Genomic DNA, 21,427 nt, shown 5'->3' with positions numbered 1-21,427 from the left:
CTTTAAATTTTAGTTGTTTTGCATAACCTTAAAGTATTGGGAAGTTCTAAATATATCACTAAATTTTTTTTTGTCTCAAAATTTTTTTAAAAAAATATTTACATATCAAATATTATTTTAATTTTTAATAAACAATAAAAATATCTTTAATAACTTATACATACAAAAATTATATCATATTTTTTAAAAATAGATTTTTGAGAGTTACATTATGTTATTGAAAATTTATTTTTTAAAAAGCAATATAATTCTCGAAAACTTTATTTTTGAGAATTATATTGTTTTCTCGAAAATAAAAGTTTGAAAGTTATTTTGTACTCTCGAAAATTCATTTTTAAGAATATATAAATTTTTTAAAATATATATTTACTTATAAATTTTTGATAATGGAAAAATTGTAATTTTTAATCTTTGGGCCATTGAAAAATATCATTAATAGATTAGCAAATCCGATAATAAAAACTGGTGATCAAAGATTAGATACTGTCAGATTTATCAATATGCTTATGACATTGTCACTAACAATGTTTTATAAGGTGTTTAAGCTTGGACCAGTATGCATACACATACATGACGATCGATATGTCCATTTTTATTTGATTATATGTACAAATGGAATAAACCAAATTCTTAAGCAAGCATGAAATAAAAATGCTTTTGTCCTAAGCTCAGAAAATCAAGAACCCCATTTTGTCCGTACAAAACTAGAAAACCAAAGAATAGATTCAATTTATGTCATGCATGTTGAGAATATTGATTTTATTTTCATTTACACACAAAATTAAGTAAATGAATTTATAAGCTCATGTTTAAGATTTTTGATAAAAAATAAAATCGTGTTTCTCGAATATAGAGATCCGATAAATCTTAAATATTTTAGAATATCTATTTCTAAAAAGACTCAAGGATTCTCGAAAATAAATATCTAAAAACTTTTAAATTTTTTTGAAAATGAATATTCGATAAACTTTGAAGCTTATTTTTAGTTATTTATTTTTGAAAAACTTGATTTCAAAAAGTGAAAAAATAAAAAAGAAATAGTAAGAATAAAAAATAAAAAATGAGGGATGAGGTGTATTTAATAGGATTTATATAGGCTATATATACTCTATTAAATACACCCCACTCCTCAATTTTTTATTTTTTATTCTTACTTTTCTTCAATTTTTTGTTTTTTCAATATAAAATAGGATTTTGCTAAAATATTAAGGTGAAAAAGAAAAAAAAGATAGAAAGATAGAGAAAGAAAGAAGTTTGCTGAAAGTAGATTTCAAGTGTAAGAGAAGGTAAGTGGACTGCAGGACGGTGACACTTTGTCCATATACAAAATCTAACATTCCACCCAAAAAGGGCAAAAAAAAAAACAGTGAAAAAGTCAAAGGGCTTTCAAATCCCAACTCGACTTAAGGGCATTATTGGCTAACTGAACAATCTATGGACCATTACCAACTTCCCACGTGGAAAACTGAAAAAACAGACAGGAAACAGATCGGCAGTTGCTGACCGCCCGGGGTTTTGGTTTGGGGGAAGGTCGGCTTCTCCCTTTTCTTTCTGACATTCTAACCCCTGAAAGTGCGAATACCCTCCATTTTTATATTGTTTTACAGCTTATTTTTGCCCTTTATCTTTCCTTGATTTCCCTCTCCTGTCTCCTTCCCAAAGCTCCGGCTTTATTTATACCAAGCCTCCAAAAGGTAGATTTTTTCTCGTTGTATGGAAAATCTTTTGGTTTGCTCTCTCGACAATTGTCTTTATTATGTAAAATCCAGAAAAGTTATCACCTTGGTTGTTGTTTTATTCTTCTTTCATGGCTGTTGTATTGAGGTATTATCATGGCTTTGCTTTTTTCATTTCAATTTTTTTCTTGATATTTTGTGATATTATTTGTGGGTTTTATGTATCTTGTTTATTTATGTTGATTTGCATGTATAGTTTTTTCTATTTGTTTCTGATTTAATGAATATTTGGATGGATTTAATTCTGGAAGATCTGATTAAGGACCATAGACTTTTCTTACTATGTGCTTTTTGGGTATCAAGGGAAGTTTTAATAAGAAATTGTTATGATGAGTTAAAAGGTTGAACTTTTGATAATTTTATGGGGTTGTTGATTTTTTTTTTTTTAGTTGGTTTTTTCTTTTTTGCAGTTTGTATAAAATTGGATATGTTGTAAAAATTTATTTTTTCTCCTTCTAGGATCTGGGGTTTCAATTGTTTGATAGGGTTTGGTTTGTATTTCAAACATGTTGGTGCAGATAAGTTTAGGATTTTTGTTGGCTTTGGTACATAAAGATGCCCGGACTTATTATGGATGAAATTAAAGAAGAGGCAATGATGAATGAAGTGAATGGGACCTCTTCACATACTAAGGAAAATTCAGTTTTGAATAAGTCCCCTAGTAGTACGCCGAGTCCAAGAAGCCCTCATAGTGCAGATCACCCCATTAAGGGGATGGTGCAGGTTGACACCTCAATTGAGCAGCTTTATGAGAATGTGTGTGATATGCAAAGTTCTGATCAGTCACCCTCAAGGCAGAGCTTTGGATCATATGGTGAGGAGTCTAGGATCGATTCAGAATTGCGCCATCTTATTGGAGGAGAGATGAGGGAAGTTGAGATAATGCAAGTGGAGGAGGTGGATAAACCAGAAGACGATAGTCATAGTAATTCCTCTTCTAAGAAGGGAAGCTCATCTAGTGGTAAGAAGTCAGGGCAGCTGGACAAGACCAAATCTGCAAGTGTAAAATCTATTTCTTTAGGTCATGTGAAGATAGCGTCACAGTCACAATTGGACTCTGAAGCATCAAAAAAACCAAGTCTTAAGGGAAAAAGTCCACCTGAGAAGCCTCCCATTGATAAGCGTAAGAATAAGACCCTAAAGAAATCAAACACAGGAGTCTTATCCATGAAGAAAGGGAAAGGGTCAAAGTTACGAAATGGAACTGAGGATGCTTCTGAGTCAGGGTCAGGTAATCCTGATCTTGGACCATTTTTACTCAAGCAAGCTAGGGATATGGTTTCCTCTGGAGACAATCCCCAGAAAGCTCTTGAATTAGCACTTCGAGCAGCAAAATCATATGAAATTTGTGCCAATGGGAAACCCAGTTTAGAACTGGTTATGTGTTTGCATGTTACTGCAGCAATATATTGCAGCCTAAGCCATTACAGTGAGGCAATTCCTCTTCTTGAGCAATCAATTGAGATTCCATTGATTGAGGAAGGCCAAGAGCATGCCCTGGCTAAATTTGCCGGTCATATGCAGTTGGGTGACACTTATGCAATGCTAGGACAGCTTGAAAACTCAATAACTTGTTACAGCACTGGTTTTGAAGTCCAGAAACAAGTTCTTGGAGAAACAGATCCTAGAGTTGGTGAGACCTGCAGGTATCTGGCTGAAGCTCATGTGCAGGCATTGCAATTTGATGAAGCTCAAAGGCTATGCCAGATGGCTCTTGATATTCACAAAGAGAATGGTTCACCGGCTTCTCTTGAAGAGGCAGCAGATAGGAGGCTTATGGGTCTCATATGTGAAACAAAGGGAGACCATGAAGCTGCTTTAGAGCATCTTGTTTTAGCCAGTATGGCCATGGTGGCAAATGGCCAGGAGGCAGAGGTGGCTTCTGTTGATTGCAGCATTGGAGACACATACTTATCTTTGTCTCGATATGATGAAGCTGTTTTTGCCTATCAGAAAGCACTCACAGCTTTTAAAACAACCAAAGGCGATAATCATCCAGCTATTGGGTCAGTCTTTGTCCGGCTGGCTGATTTATATAACAGGACAGGGAAATTAAAGGAATCAAAATCATACTGTGAGAATGCCCTTCGAATCTATGAAAAGCCCATGACAGGGATCCCCCCAGAGGAGATTGCAGGTGGTCTCACAGATGTTTCTGCTATCTATGAATCAATGGACGACCTTGATCAGGCAATCAAATTGCTACAAAAAGCCTTAAAAATATACAATGATGCCCCTGGTCAACAAAGCACAATAGCTGGAATTGAAGCCCAGATGGGAGTAATGTATTACATGTTGGGGAATTATTCAGAATCTTACAATTCCTTAAAAAGTGCCATTTCAAAGCTACGTGGATGTGGAGAGAGGAAATCTGCCTTCTTTGGCATTGCCCTCAATCAAATGGGGCTAGCTTGTGTGCAAAGCTATGCTATAAATGAGGCTGTTGAGTTGTTTGAAGAAGCCAAGAGCATTTTGGAGCAAGAGTGTGGACCATACCACCCTGATACACTCGGGGTATATAGTAATCTTGCCGGCACTTATGATGCAATTGGCAGGTATGCAATTGTTGTTATTCATCTGTTCCTTTTCTCTAAAACTCATTTCAAAATACATGATTATCAAAATCCGCAACACTCCACAACAAAATAATTCTTTAATTTTAGTTAAGTTATTATTCCTCTGTCTTTCCCAGGGTTATGTTAGGTATGATGAATTTATAAAACATTCAACTGAATAACTGCCATTCTACTTCTTTCTGGCAGCTGATGTATTCTGAGCACATTTGTATTGTTCTTTCTGTTTTGCAATTACTGTTGTGATATATGCTGTTAACACAGGTTGGATGATGCCATTGAAATACTGGAGTATGTTGTTCAGATGAGAGAGGAAAAACTTGGGACAGCAAATCCTGAGGTTTATGATGAGAAGAAAAGGTTAGCTGAATTATTAAAAGAAGCAGGAAGAGTTCGGAGCAGAAAAGCCAGATCATTAGAAACCCTTCTTGATGCCAATCCTCATAATTTAAAAGGAGAGGGAATTAAGGTGTGATAAGGATGAATTTATGTATTTATGAATGAAGATGATGTATTATAGGATCCTTTAAAATAAGAAAGAACGAGAGAAAAGGAAGAAAAGATTGGTTTTTATTATAAGATTCTTGGCATGGGGATGGGTATAATGGGTGGTATGGTCGGATGAAATAACTGTCTGGTGGGGTTTTGGATGTATTATTTATTGTAATTCTAAATTGATTAAGGGTTGCTTTTAAATTAATTTCTCATGAGTTGTGATATGATTTACATGAAAACTGGCGAAGGAAGTATGAATCTGCTTAGAGAGGTGGTATAAGTAAAGATTCTTTGATCAGATGTCTGAAATGAGCTGTTGTAATAAGAACAAACAAAATCCTATGATCCATCTTTTTTTATTCAATTTGATTGGTTGCTAATCCTGTTATAAATTTTGTAAAGATTAGGGCCTCTGGTGCAGGTTTGTGTTTCATGTTTGTTAATGCAGTTTTCTACTTTCTACTTGGGCAAAGGCTATCATCAATTCATGTCTGTTTCGCCAATGACTAATAACGTTAAACTAGTGGGCATTTTCCATTTATACGAAGTGCTAGTACTTTTCTGAATTTGAACCTCGTAAACGCATCAAATTATGTGATGAAGCCAGGATTGGTTGTTTACCTAGACAGGAATGGAGCTAAATTTAATAATTTTTGTATTCAGAGTTATATTTTACACGATAATTATGTATTATAATTTGAATCCACATAAAAAAATAATTTATTTTTTTATTTTATTAAATTCATATATAATATTTACTAAAATTTTAATTTGTAACTTTTGTTTTTTTAATTATCTTCATGTTTTATCATTGTATTATATTTTAAATTATTATGTATGGGGTCTTCTAGTGTACTGTAATTATATTTTAGTATTTAGTAATCCATTCGTTAGTATAATTTAATATGCACTATGGTTGGACTGCATCAATCCTGGGAAAATTTTTAATTTCAGAGCTTAGTCACAAGCTTTTATGTTTAACTCTTCAAACAAGTCATTATAAGCCATACAAATTTCATCGAGGGAAAGAAAGAGAGCACGCATACATGTTTCTTGAGAAAATATAAACACTAAAATACCTACGTAATATATTTAATCTGGATTTTTACAAATTCATAAGTGTAAACTTCTCTCGAATATTTAATCATAAACGGGAAACAGAGGTGAGAAGACTCCTGGATGTACAACTGCTTTTTGCTTTTTCAACAGGGTTAAATACAAAAATAGTTTTCTTATTATATATATATATATATATATAAATTTTGATACTTAAAAAAATAAAATTAACAATTAAATATTCAAATATTCATATTCGATATATACTTTGGTAATTTAGATTAAAGTTGTTAATCCAGTTATTGACATGACATAAATATTCAATAAAATTATGATATAAGTAAAAATATTTAATTATTGCCATGATACCATTGCAACCTTGGTAATAGAAGAAAATTTTTAAAAATTTTTAAAAAATTTAAAATTTTTAAAAGAAAATTCTAAAAAATTATAAAACTTCAATTTTTAAAAAATTTAAAAACTCTGAAAAACTAAAATTCTTAAAAACTTTTAGAAATCTAAAAAAAAAAAGTTCCCATAAATTAAAAAAAATCCAAAAATTATTTAAAAATTCCAAAAAAATTGAAAAAAGAAAAATTCAAAAAATTCAAAAAAAATTCAAGAACAAGAAAAACTAAAAATGAAAAAAAAAAAGTAAACATTTCAAAAAAACTCCAAAATCTTAAAAAAATGAAAAACTTTAAATATTCCTAAAAAGGAAAAAAATCTAAAAAAAATAACAAAGTTACAATAAAATTATAAAAAATAAAAAAAATCCAAAAAATCTCCAAAAAATTGAAAATTATAAAATTCTCAAAAAATTAAAAATTTTAATAAAAATAGTAAAAAACTTAAGAAATCTGAAAAAAATTAAAACGAAACATATTCTAAAAAATCCAAGAAAAATTTAAAAATGTCAAAAACCCTAAGAATTTCAAAAAACTACTTGAAAAAAAATCTCAACAACTTGAAAAGATTTTAGTAAATTCCAATAAAGTTGAAATAAAAGAAAAAAACCCGAAAACATAAAAAGCAAAACTTAAAAATATAAAAAAAAAATTTGAAAAATCATGCAAGGACAAACTTTACTTTTCACTTTATAGGTTGGTTTTTTTTTCCAGATTTTAAATTTTTCTTATTTTTTGAATTTTTTTAGAATTTTCAAAAACTTTTTTTAGTTTTTTAAAATTTTTAAGGATTTTTCATATTTCATATTTTTTAAAATTTCTTTCAATTTTTTTTTTTTACTTTTTTTGGATTTTTAAAATTTTAAATTTTTTTTTTTTTTGAAATTTTTAAAAATTTTCATAGATTTTTTATTTTTATGAATTTTTTTTAAAGTTTTACTTTTTTTTTATTTTTTCAGTTTTTAAATTTTTTTTAGTTTTTATAATTTTGTCTTAATTTTTTAAAATTTTTCATATTTTTCCTTTTTCCAAAATTTTTGGAATATTTAAATAAATTTTTGGGTAATTTTTTTAATTGTTTGAATTTTTGGAGATTTTTAGAATTTTATTTTAATTTTTAAAATTTTAATTTTTTTTCAAAAAAATTGTTTTTTGGATTTTTAAAATTTTTTTTATGAAATTTTTAAATTATGATTTTAACTAATAATGTTAGTATGAAGTACTGAAGCATATCATAGATGAAAGTTCAAGTATTTAATTGTCAAATTTATATATTTAGGTACCAAACTGACAAAAAATATATAATATACAGGTCATTTTTATATTTAATCATTTTCATTATTCAATACTGACCAAGAAAAATTGAAAACACTCAACCATGAAGTATCCACCTTAATTCTCAGAAAGAAGGTGGCTTCATATTCTTGTCTTTCAATTGCAAACAAGTTCAGGAGCTCCAACGTCTCTCACAGAACCATGGTTGGTATATAAGTATTCTTTTGTCATTTTGGATGGTTACTAGTGGCATACTAGGTAAGAAAAACAAATCAAAAAATTGAAAATTGATTCAAAATTATAGTATTCGATTTAAATCGATTTTTTTTATTCGGCTCGAATTAAGTTCAGATGCTAAATATATATATATATATATATATATATTAAGTTCGAATTGGATTTTTGATTGGGAAGTAAAAAACAAAAAAAAAAAAACAAATTAAATTATATATTTTTATTAATTTTTATAAATATTTTAAATTTTTATAAAATTAAATAATCATTTTATATTTAAATTTATTTAAATATATTAAAAATTATATTAAAATAAAAAATAAAAATTTAAAATCAATGAACTAAACTAGTAGAATTCAATTTGGATTGAATTGGATCTTATGAAAGTTCGGTTTATAATCAAATTGAATTTTAAATATTCATAATTTTATGTATTATTCGAAATAATTGAACCAATTCAATTCAATCCAAACCATTATCATTCCTAACTCCACCCGAACCAGCCAATCCACAACCAAAATAAATATCCCAATCCTTATTGCAGAGGTAATAAATTTACATTTTTACTGCTAATAAAACATCATGAACCACCTAAAAGTCGATGACAACAACCACACAATAGTCAAGAGTATCAAGAAACAAAAAAGTTGCATAATTTCATCAATGCATCCAAGGTACCTAATTTGTGATGGAATTCCAACTTATCTATCTTTTACCCCCAAAGCTTTTTATCCATTTCCTTGGCAGATTTTTCAACTCCATGGTAGTTAAGTTTCCATGAAGGTTGAGTAAAAGAAAAGAAACTAATCCATGGAGGTGGTTAGTCTAATTGCATAACCAACTTTTTCTTCAGACATGCACACTTTAGCAATACTAAGGTGTCGCAATTCACAACTAGGTACTACTTCTAATGGTGAATTTAAGTTGTGTCACACTCTAGATAATGTAAAGGATAAAGAGTGATATTGCGATTGACATTAGTCAAAGACTCTAAGGTACCCTCAAAACAACAATTAACTTTGTAGACATCTCATTTGAGGTCTTTCAAACTTTAAAATTAATTGGGTTTGGAAAATAACTATTTGACTTGAGATGCTATTAGGCATTAAGCCATAAATGTTTTGGGCTTGAATATTAATTGTGCTTAATCTAAGTTAAGCTCACTTGTTATTCTTATTCTTATTTTTGTTTTGTTTTGTTTTGTTTATTTATTTATTTTTCTTTTTTTTTTATTATTTATCTTTTCAATATTTTATTTTTGTGTTTATCTTACATTATTTTCGATAATGATTTGGATGAAATTGTTTTTGAGGATTTAAGTTTTCTGATATTGAATTCCAAAGTGATTAGATTGAGCCAAAACTTGCATGAACTGAAAGTAATTTTTCGTTTAGAATCCTTGATTTATTGGACTTAGTCTTTATAAAATCCATTAAAGCACAATGATGGGGGAATAAGCAAAATTCTCAGTTTTCCAAATGTAAACTCGAATGCAAAAGCCACCATTCATTAACCAAATATGTAATCACCAACAAATCAACATAATATAGGAACCTAAGATTGGAGGATCCATATCCATAATTACAAAGAAGCCGAAAAACATTAACTATTTTAGCAAAGACAAAAAGCAATACATAGACTCATAGGTAAAAAAAGCCCAATAATTTGCAAAAGCCAACAGTAGAGCAATTAAATCCAGAAAACCCAATTTCATAAAATAACCATCATCCATAAACCTAGCAACCAACCATCAATCACGCACAACCAAACTATTACACAAAAAGAAAAATCCATTTACAATCAACCAAAAATATTCATACAAGGAGAAGTTCATGACAATCATTAATAGAGAATATAAAAGAGTGATAAGAAACCAAAACATAAGCCGATTGGCAATGTTTGTTTGAAGTTTCGGGTTTAAGAGTTTAAAGGCTTCTTTTTTTTTTTTGGATTTTGGTTTGTGAATGTTTTGAAGGGTGCAGGGTTTTCCAAAGTCAAAGGTTACTTAGAGGAGAAAGAGATTGTGGTGATTTTGTAAATAAGTTATTTGAAATAGCATAAGATCTTTTTTAGGTGGTTTTTTATAATGTTATCATCCAATTGCAAAAATGAAAATGATGAAGTTGGGTTGAAAGGTAAAAAGGCATAGGCTATGAAGGAAGCTGGTAGTAAAATGGAAATGAAGTCACAATAGAAAAAAAAGTAAAGGATGCAATGATTATGGTGATTTTGTAGAGAAGTTATTTGAAATAGCATAAGATCTTTTTTAGTGGTTTTCAGTGATGTTATCATCCAATTGCAAAAATGAAAATGATGAAGTTGGGTTGAAAGGTAAAAAGGCCTAGGTTATAAAGGAAGCTGGCAGTAAAATGGAAATGAAGTCACAACAAGAAGAAGCAAAGGATGCTAATAAATACTGATAAGCTGCCACTTAAAGTATAACGACCTTGTTGGGTTGTCAATTAATTATATGATAGTGGGACATGTAAAATGATGGTGCGATAGTCGTGTGATAATGGGAATAATGTGAATGGGCTATAAACATGTAAAACATCATTTCAAGATCATGAATGGAAATTATCACTAAATTCTCTCTCAACTTATCTTTCTTTCTTGGTTTCTTACTCTGCTCTTTTCTAGTATAATCCATTTTCTTCCATCACTATCCATTTTATCACAAATTGATATCAGAGCCACATAGATCCACATCTTGAGAAAACATAAAAACCAATCATTCAGGGTAGAAGGTACTCAATATAATGTCCATTATGATCAAGTTCCAGCATTATAAGAGAAAATGAAAGCAATAGGAGACACTATTCCAAAATAGTGAGAGGTACATAAAAAAAGCATTGGGGCAATGTTAGTCGAGAATCGAAAGTTCTTAAATGAAAATAAGAAGTAAATATAATAGGTTAAAGATTTGTTGAATCCAATGAGAATATCGCAAGCTCAATCGAAGCTAGAAGATGTAACCAACGACAACAGTAATCAACCTATTATTTTTTTACTAAAAAAAATGATAAGTTTCTTGTTGTAATCACTATGATTGATGACCAAGGGAAATATATCTGTAAAACTAATAAATCGAGATTGTTAGCTAATTCTCACATAAATCTAGCATTGGTATTCTTCAAGATAGAATATAGCAATGTAAGAACCATGAATTTATTGAGGGTAATAACCCTTATACCGCTGTGAATGTATAAACCCTAAGACCCAAGATTGAATTGCCCAATTTTGATGAACATAACCCTAGAGGGTGGTAAGAAAGGTTAGAAGTACTTTGATGTTTTTTTCATTGTAGACCATAAAAAATTAGAAATAGTAGCAATGTATTTGTCAGGGAAGGCAAAAACCAAGTTCAATGGCTACATTATACAAAAGAATACAGTGATTTGGTTAGAGTTTGCTTGGGATTTGTGCAATAGGTTATGCGATAAGACTTACTTAGATGTGATAGAAGATTTTAGTATGGTAGTTTAGAAAAGTATAGTGAAAGACTACCAAAAGAGGTTTAAAGAATTAAAACCATACATATTATAATTTAACCCTGCTTTAAATAAAGAATACTTCATTTTCAACTTTGTGAGTGGGCTCAAAAAGGAACTAAAACTTAGGGTCAAAGCTAATGTACCTACTAGTTTAATGGATGCTTATAGATAAGCTAAGTTGCACGAACTCTCTTTTAACCTTAAAATTAAGAGATACCAACCATTTGCCAAAATAGCTATATCCTCAACTATAGGACATTATCCAAAACTAGTAAGCATTCAACCACATACACTAAGCAAACCAACATAATCCTCACTACCTATTCTTGTTAGAAAATTACTTAATGAAAAGAGGGATCACAACCTGTATTTTAAATTTGGTAAGAAGTTTGTTCCATGACATGTTTACAAAGTCAAACAACTCAATGCCCTTACTGTTGATGATGAAGCTAAGGATGAACTCATTAACAAATGAGACAATAATGATAGATAAGAACTTGATGAAGAGCAAGTTGAATTTACAAACCTACAAATATCAATCAATGGCTTTACTAGTAATGTAAGCCATAGCACTATAAAGATTGAAGGCTTTATTAAATGAAAATCACTCAACTTTATTATAAATAGTGGTACTACCCATAGCTTTGTTACATCGAAGTGGGCTAAAAATGGTGTTGAGTTTGAATAGACCAATTCATTGGCCATTATAGTGGCTAATGGGGAGAAACTATATAGCATTGCTAAATGTAAAGAGTTGACCTGGGTAATGCGAAGAAATTTATTTTCTTACGATTTGAGAGTTTTACTTATATGAGGTAATGATATGATTTTGGGTGTAGATTGGATGAAAGCCTATAGCCTTCTACAGCTTGACTTCAATGAACTTACAATTAAATTCCAAAAAGATGGTCAACGGGTCATTCTCAAGGGCAAACAGAATCTAGTAAATGTTTAACTCATTTTTAGGCAAAAGTTATAAAAGATGGTGGGTAAAGATCCAGATATGATGGGTGAGCTGTACATGATCAATGTAGACTGTACAAGGAATAAAATTTTACTATAGTTACAGGTACTGATTAAAGCATACTCGGATGTCTTTAAAGAACCATCAGGGCTACCACCACTAAGATCCCCTGACCATGGGATACCCTTCAAGCTTGGTTTTCAACTAGTTAATCTCAGGCCTTACACATTCCCACACTACCAAAAAGTTGAAGTGGAAAAGCAAATTGTTGAGATTTTATCAACCTCTATTCAGACTAGTAAAAACCCTTTTGCATCACCTTGTTTGTTAGTAAGGAATAAAAATGGAACCTGGAAAATGTGTGTTGATTATAGGCAGCTTAATACTATGACAATCAAAGATAAATTTCCAATTCATATGGTTAAAGACCTCTTGGATGAGCTCAAAGGGGCTAATTATTTCTTCAAAATTGATTTAAGGTTTGGTTATTGACAAATTAGAGTCAAGGCTGAGGACATTCACACGATAGCTTTCATAACTCACTATGGCCACTATGAATTCAAGATTATGCCATTCAAGTTGACCAAAGCACCTATAACATTTCAATCACTGATGAACAAGATGTTTTCTTCCTACCTAAGAAAGTTTGTTTTGGCTTTTTTTTTATGATATTCTTGTTTATAGTTCCACTTTAGATAATCATGCTGTACATTTACAACTTGTGTTTGAGGTGTTAAGAGTTAACTAGCTATTTGTCAAGAAAAGTAAGTATTGTTTTGGCCAAAAGTAGTTGGAATATTTGGGGCATATAATATCAGCAAATAGAGTTTCAACTTATCCTTCGAAGGTAGAAGCAATGAGGGTATGGCCATTTCCAAAATATTTGAAGTCATTGAGGGGGTTCTTAGGACTTACTTGTTACTATAAAAAGTTCATAAAAAGGTATGGAGTCAAAAGTAAACCACTAACTGATATGCTAAAAAAGGATAACCTCTTTTAGACTTCACAAGCAATTGCAACATTCCAATAGTTCAAAGAACCTATGAGTACAGCTACTATTTTAGTGTTACTAGATTTTTCTAAGCCTTTTTGTTTGAAGGCTGGTGCTTGTGCAACTGGTATAAAAGTAGTCTTATCTCAAGAAAAAAACTTGTCACTTACTTAAGTAGAGCTTTAGAACCAAAGCATGCTGATTTTTTCATATATGAAAATGAATACTTGGCCATTTTGATGGCTGTTACAAAATGGAGGCATTATTTTGAAGGGGGACCATTTGTTATTAAAACTGATCATGAGGCTTTGAAATATTTTGTTGGAATAAAAGCTTACTATAACTATTCAAAAAAATGGGTTGACTAAGTTATTGGGACTGAATTACTCAATTTAGTATAAGAAAAATAAGCTTAATACAATAACGAACGCTCTGTCCAGGCATCATGATGAGAAAGATAGATTGTAGGTTCTTACTTTAACCACCTTGGTTCCTAAATGGGTGACTGATGAACAAAGTTATGAGAGAAATGTCATGGCTCAAAAGAAAATTACAATGCTTTCAATATGCTCCGATAATGATTCTTATTATTCATTTGCTAATGGAATATTGAGATTTAAGGGAAGAGTTTATGTGGGAAGTCAAGGACGTCTAAGAACTTAACTATAAACTTAAGCTCTACTTTTACTAGCCTAAAATGATGAAAGATGTGTAGGATTACATACAATAGTGTGATATGTGTCAGAAAAATAAATATGAACACACTGCTTATCCTAGCTTATTGCAACCTATTCCATACCCAACCAGACTTGGAATGTGATAACCATGGATTTAATTGAAGGGTTACCCTAATCTCAAAGGTTTAATTGTGTTATGGTAGTCATTAATAAGTTTACCAAGGATGGACATTTCCTACCTCTATCCCATCCTTTTTTTACATTAGAGGTAGCAAAGTCATATCTAGGCCATATTTACAAACTTCATGGTGCATAAAAATGATCATATATGATAGGGATAGGGTTTTCACTAACTTAGTATAGCAGGAGGTAATGAAGCTACTATAAACCAATGTACAATTTAGCATAGCCTATCACTTTAAGATTGATTATCAAACAGAGAGGTTAAACCAATGTCTTGAATAGTATTTGAGATGTATGTGTTTCTTAAAACCAAAGTCATGATCATAGTGGTTGTCCTTAGCTGAATGGTGGTATAATACCACTTACCACACTGCCTTAAAAATGACACCTTTCTAGGCTTTTATGGTTACACCTCTAGTATTCTCATGGGACGTTAATAGTCATGCAAAAGTTTTCACTATTGAAGAATTATTTAAAAAAGGGAGAAGTTGAGCAAGTTATTGGTCGTCCAACTTTATAAGGCTCAGCAACGAATGAAGTAGTATGCTGATAAGAATAAAATGAAAAGAGAATTTTAGATTGGTGATAAAGTTTACTTAAAGCTTCAACTAAACAGACAAATGTCATTGGTGATAAGGAAGAATTTGAAGCTTGTTTCGAGGTATTTTGGACCTTATCCAATTATTTAAAAAATGAATAAGGTGGCTTATAGATTACAATTACCCTTTTTTAAAAAAATTACATCATATGTTTCATGTTAGTCTCTTGAAAAAGAAGATTGAAAATAAGGTTGTATCAAGCACAACTTCTCTTAAGATGGGTGAAGAGGATCAACCACTGCTCTATCTTGCTAGAGCACTTGATAAAAAAATGATAAAGAGAAATAATAGGGCAATTACTTAGTTATTGGTTGAATAGTCTAATTTGGGTCTTGAAAACGCTACATGAGAGGATTATAGGATGCTTAAGTCCTAATTTTCTTCTTTTGATCCTTGAGGACAATGATACCTTTAAAGGAAGGATTCCTTTAAACGAAAGGTAATGTGATATTATAATCCAACTGTAGAAATGATGAAGTTAGGTTAAAAGGTAAAAAGGCTTGGGATATGAAGAAAGTTGGTAGTAGAATAGAAATGAAGTCAATAAAAAAAAGCAAATGATATTCATAAGCTATCACATGAAGTATAACGATCTTGCTAGGTTGTCAAGTAGTTATATGATAATGGGAATAGTGGGACATGTAAAATGATGGTATGATAGTTGTGCAATAATGGGAATAGTGAGAATGAGCTATAAACATGTAAAACATCATTTTAAGATTAAGAATGAAAATTATCACTGAATTCTTTCTTAACTTCTTTTTTATTTTTGGTCTCATACTCTGCTCTTTATTGGTCTCATCCTTTTTTTTTCCATCACTATCCATTTTATCACATTTTTGCTACAAGAAGAAATTATAAGTTTAAAGATTTTCAAAAAATCCTAATGGTGAGGATTTGGTAAAGATTTGATGAGGCTGAGTTGAAATTTGGTGGCTTTTGAAAGGTCGACCGATAGTGGATCTAGTTTTTTTTTTTTAAGATTATTTAGGATTTTCGTTGAAAATAGGCTTATTTTGAAAATCTATATTGCATGAATTGTAAATGAAGAGGAAGGAATCTACGAGTGAATTTTTGTAAAAAAAAGGCATCGATGGATGTAAATGTTTAATTTTGTTTAGATATATTTAAGTCAATTTGATGCTTTAAAAATCAAGGCTTAGCTTTTGTCTAAGATTTTTTAATTTTTATGAATGTTTTAAGATTTTTGAATAAGTTGATTTTTAGGTTGATGTTAGAAAAATAACAAAAATAAAAAAGTCAAAAATCAACTTAGACAAGCTTGTTCGAATTTGGTCAAAACATTATTAAATTTGAGTAATTTTGGATGAATCAAATCAAGTTATTGGATTCTTGATAATTTTAAAGCAAATTTTGAATTTTAAAAAAATGAATCTTTTGACCAAAATACCCTTGAGGTGAATTCAGGTCAAAGTTAGTCAAAGCTAACTAAGTGTTGCTAAATGCACTATAGCCTTTTCTCTTCACACTTCAACCTTTTTTTTTTCAAAATTTTTGTAAGTGAAATTATTTAATTATGTTTTCTCTTTCAAACAAGTTTTTGAAAGTGGATTTCTGAAAAATTTAAAGGTTTCTAGAAATGGATTTTTTGAAGCTTTTAAGAACTTTTGGAAAAAGATTTCCAAAACCTTTAAGACTTTTCAAAATGTTTAAAGATTTTTGAATAAGTTAATTTTTAGGTTGATGCAAAAAAAAAAACACAAAAAAAAAAAGGTCAAAAATCAACTTAGACAAACTTGTTCAAATTTTGTAAAAACATTATTAAATTCGGGTAATTTTGGATTAATCAAATCAAATTATTGGATTCTTGATAATTTTAAAGCTAATTTTGAGTTTTAAGAAAAATGAATCTTTTAACCAAAATACCCTTGAGATGAATTTAGGTTGTCAATTAACACCTCAATTTTTTCAATTAACACCTCAAATTTTTTATTCAAAATTTTTATAAGTAAAATTAATTAATTACCTTTTCTCTTTCAAACAAGTTTTCGAAAATGGATTTCTAAAAAATCTTAAAGGTTTCCAGAAGCCCTTAAGAACTTTTGGAAATAGATTAACCTTTAAGAGTTTTTTGAAATTCATTTTCGAAAACTTGTTTGAAAAAGAAAAGGTAATTAAATAATTTTGCTTACAAAAAATTTTTAAAAAATGGGGTGTGAAGAGAAAAGTGTAGGGTGCATTTAGCAGCACTCTTTGTCAAGGCTGAATGTTTAGAAGAAAAATCTTTAGAACTAAATTTTGAGCTAAATCTATCAAAATGCCTTTAATCAAACTTGTTTAAACCCAGGTCAACCATTGTAATTTTTGATTGATTGGGACTATTAAGTCTTAGTATTAATAAGATTGTGGTTTGGGCCCTGAAAAGTCAAGTTGGACCTTAAAGGAAAAGGGAAAGTATGAAAATGTCTTTTAAAGGCATATTTTGAATTTAGCCTTTTAGATGTTGGTTTTTTGGAAAAGTTTCAGTTCATTACTATGGGTTATTTATGAATTTTAGATCAATGAAATCACAAAAATAATCATTAAATCATAAATCAAAGAAAACTTATGAAAAAAAAAAGCATTTGAGTAGTAATAAGGGGTAAGTGGGTAACTTCGCATGCTACCAATGGACACATTGGCATATGTTAGAATATGTACTGTAATTTCTTGAAACCTTAGGATTTTGAGGTACAAAGATCGAAGGCTCTCATTACAAGTCAAGAAAAAGATAAAAGAATTACTATCTTTGGATATATTTTGGTCCAATGGTCGAGAGGGATGCTTTAACTTTTTAAATTAACATGCATGAGGCTATAGAAAGGGATTTTTTTTCTAGCAACCCAAATTCAACATAAAAAATCTCTTGAGAAAAGAAAAACCCTAAGAGAAAAATCCCACTTTTAGGTAATTTCTCCTACATTTTCATGCATTTTCGTTATCCATTTCATGTAGTCTTTCTTTTATCCTTTTAGATTTTCTTCATAAATTCATCTTTGATAAATCTTTTCCATCCTACCCATTCCATGGGAATGATTGGAGAGGAAAATAATCATATAACAATAAAATGCCATTGAAATTGGAGGTTAAGCCATGGTGGAAACCATGGGGGCCAAACCTTTTTTCTTTGTTTTTTTTAATGTTTTTTAGGTTTACATTTATAATATACATGTGTTTTGATGATTTAAGATTGTGATTGTCTTGCTTTATTGTGTTGGTTTGATTTTCATGAATAAGGTGTAAATAGGAATATTTGTTTTTCTTAGTTTACCAAGTATTTGTTAAAAGCTTTATGTTGAATAAAATTATGTGTTTAGTTGTTGAGGTATGCTTGGTGTGTGTAGAAGATGAATATAATGATAAGATAGTTAAAGACCAAGAAAATGGCATGAAGGAGGTTCGGCCAAGTTTTCTTATGCTTTGGCCAATCTTTTATGTCTAGATATCAAGCCTTAAATCATGTTTTTTTTGCTTTTGTTTTTCATTTCTTGAATATTTTGCATACTTGCCAAGTTTTTGAATAAATTACAGATAAGGCTATAAATGATTTGAAAATGAACGAATGTATGTTTGTGGTTTGTTTATTTATTTTTAGAGGTGTTCAAAAACCATTTGTTTTTGGTAAGAAAATTATTTATTTACTCAACCTCAGTTCTTTTAAATGATAAAATACTTGTATTCAGTTTGTGTTCAGTTCAATTAAGTTAAAAGAACGTGTTTATGGATATTAAACAAATAGTTCATGAACATAAATAAACAAAATAAACAAACGATAATCAAACAAATTTAAACAAATGCACCCTAAACAAATATAAACAAACAAAAACAAACCTTAAAATAAAATTAGGTTAAAAGATACAATTGTAATTTTATTATTATAAACAAATAATAAATGAATGGATCTTAAACGAATCTAAAATAAGTTTGTTCACGAACATTACCAAACCAAACAAATTTTTATTTATGCTTGGTTTGTTCAATAAACAAACAAAAATGTTTAATAAATGAACATAAACTAACAAAAATCAAATATGTTCATGAACGATTAATCAAAAGCTTTATTCACTAACACCTCTAAATACAAAGCTAGGAAAATGGTGATTTATGGTGTTTTTATATTGTTTTGATGAAAAGTCAAGGCTATTTTTAGTTCTTCAAGTGTTTGATAAAATGGCAACATATTCTTTTGTTAGTATTTGAAAATTAGGTTAAGACATAATTTTATGCATTTTGTATTAGTATAAATCCTAACCCTAGCCTAAAACATTAACTTAGCCGAAACCCTCAATGAAACCTAAGCCAAAAACCCTAACCCTACCCTGAAACTAAAATCTTAAACCACTTAAACCTTAACCCTAAACCACCTAAACTCTAACATGCTCAAAATCATAAACCACTTAAATGTTAACCCTAAACCACTTAAACCCTAAACTAGCTGAAACCCTAAACCATTTAAAACCCTAACTCCAAAAGCTAAACTCTAAACCCTAAATCTAACCCTAAACCAAACACTAAATCTAAAGCCTAACCTTTACCTAAAACCAACTTTAAACCTTAAAAAAAGCCTTAAAACCAAGACCTAACCCTAAATTTCAACCTGAAACCTTAAACCCAAATTACATTATCATGCATTTGCATTTTACTTATTTAAATAATTTACACATGCATTAGCATTTTTAATTATCTTTCTCATGCCATTTTTATTATATAGGATCACACATTTATATTCGGCATTTTATGTTTTTATTATTATGCATATGATTTATGTTGTCACATTTCATGCATTTTATTTTATGATTCATATAATTGATCTTGTTGCATTCTTGGTTTTTAAAAATGAACAAGAAATGTTTTAGAAGTAAATAAGGTAATATTTTTAGTGAAGATGACTGTTGAGATTTCACCCCAAATATAAGGGGATTCTAAATTATTATCTTTATAAATAATATTATCTTCATTTTGATGGATTATTATGGAAACTCCAAAGTAAAAGAATGTTTTTAAAATCTACATAAATATAGAAGAATTTAGAAAATGTTTCAATATAGAAGGTTTCTATTTTAATCCAAAAATAAAATGATTTGCAGTTTCAAAAGAAAAAAATAACAAAAATGAGATTTTGTGGAAATAAATTAAATCCAAGGAATTAATTTTAAATATTAAGGCTAGGACCAGTTTTTCAAAATTCAAGGATAGTTAGCAATTAACTGGTACCATTTTTAAAACGAGTATGGTAAAGGTGCTAATTATTCTCCATGCATAATCGAACTCTTGAATCCAACTCTATTTTCTAATACCAAAACTAACTTTTTGATAATCTTTAAACTCATTTTTGGTTTTATTAAAAAGATATATTTTTAGGTGGCCAATAACATGTATCAAAAAGAATTGGTGGTGACCCTTTATTTTTTATTTAAAATTTTTTATCCTAAGATCAGGTTTCTAGACTTGCACATTGTGATAATGGATAACAATAGGCGATGGCCAAAAACGGCGAAAACAATAGTAAGTCATCGATTTTTGAAATTTTTTTATAGTTTCAGCCAGTATTCTTGCAATATAGTGGGAGGTTAGAGAATTTTAGTTCATAGAGAGAGAATAAAGAATAAAAAAATGAAAGAAAAGAAAGAAAAAAATAAAAAAGGCTTTTATATGCCAGGTAGAAAACGACACCATTTTGTGATTGAGAAGAATTGGATCTTTTTTACTTGATTTTGACCCATGCTTCAACTTGAATAGGGTTTGACCCGATTTTAGTATCTTTTTACTAACCAATTAACCAATTTTTTATGTTTATTTATTATTTATTCATATTTCTAATATAGGTTTTATCTAACTTTTATTTTGTAATTATTAATTTTTGAAAATTAATTTTTTGAGATAAATTCCAACTAAACTATTAGAGGATTTTATGGATTTGAAAATATTTTTTTTAAATTAAAATTTTGAGATTTTACCAAAATATTGAAGAATTTTCATGGGTTTAAATAAAATTTTGAAATTTAATCCTACTAACCTATTAAATGATTTAAATATTACAATTAAATCTTACTAAACAATTAGAAGATTTAATTTTTTTTAGAATATTAATTAAAATTTTTAATTAATCCTACCAAACTATTAAATGATTTAAATCTTAAATTTAAATCTTATCAAATTAATATAAGGTTTAATGATCTTTTTAAAAACAAAATTTTGGAAATTCAATCATACCAAACTATTAGAGGATTTAAATCTCAAAATAATAACTTACCGAATTATTGGAAGATTTTATTGATTTTTAAATCAATATTAAATCTTTTGAAAGTTTTAATGAATCCAACAATGAAGTCTTTTTAGAGAGTGACACTAGTTTCCTTAAATACTTAAATTGCTACCAAGATATTATTTTAACTTTAAGAATAATTTCCAATATTAGTTTATTTGGTACATTTTAAAATATTTTAAGGCATTGGATAATACAAAATTAACTGGTATCATTTTTTAGATGGTCGTTTGGGGTGTTATAACCTTCTTTACACGTTACCATACTCTGAAACCTTATTGGGTTTCATAGACTAGAATCTACTATTTTAAGGAACCTAAGTCAAGCTTGGGACTTTTCTTTAAAATGGATAAGATTCAATTAGGTGGTCCATCGTACCAAAATAAAAAAGATTGGCGGTGACTTATTGTCATATGTCTAGCAATTATATTTTCGGACTTATATGTTATGATAGTTTGATGATTGCATTGGGGACTTT

At 29.3% G+C, this 21,427-nt stretch overlaps 1 protein-coding gene across 4 annotated transcripts; it reads left to right on the top strand.

Annotated features, from left to right (window-relative positions):
• The first annotated feature begins 1,434 nt into the window (after nt 1-1,434).
• Nucleotides 1,435-5,184, top strand: LOC111311806 (protein KINESIN LIGHT CHAIN-RELATED 3-like). Of its 4 annotated transcripts, none has more exons than XM_022911543.2 (3): nt 1,435-1,694; nt 2,255-4,291; nt 4,574-5,184. In XM_022911543.2, exons 2-3 carry the CDS (start codon nt 2,292-2,294, stop codon nt 4,782-4,784), a joined length of 2,211 nt encoding a protein of 736 aa, XP_022767278.2. In that variant the 5' UTR covers nt 1,435-1,694; nt 2,255-2,291; the 3' UTR covers nt 4,785-5,184. The 4 variants fall into 4 exon arrangements, with proteins under 4 accessions (XP_022767278.2, XP_022767270.2, XP_022767287.2 ...); XM_022911535.2 differs by having other exon boundaries at nt 1,477-1,694; nt 2,196-4,291; XM_022911552.2 differs by having other exon boundaries at nt 1,480-1,824.
• The last annotated feature ends 16,243 nt before the right edge of the window (nt 5,185-21,427 follow it).

This window comes from Durio zibethinus, chromosome 9 (genome assembly GCF_047325235.1).
Source record: "Durio zibethinus cultivar Kanyao isolate XHJ-2024 chromosome 9, ASM4732523v1, whole genome shotgun sequence".
Taxonomy (NCBI): domain Eukaryota; kingdom Viridiplantae; phylum Streptophyta; class Magnoliopsida; order Malvales; family Malvaceae; genus Durio; species Durio zibethinus.
Note: the sequence above shows the minus strand (reverse complement) of the source record. Positions and strands in the feature narration are given on the sequence as shown.

Coding starts and splice junctions, on each gene's coding strand:
- LOC111311806 (XM_022911543.2), top strand. CDS start 2,292: ATGCCCGGACTTATTATGGATGAAATTAAAGAAGAGGCAATGATGAAT. Junction 4,292..4,573: donor ACTTATGATGCAATTGGCAG/GTATGCAATTGT, acceptor CTGTTAACACAG/GTTGGATGATGCCATTGAAA.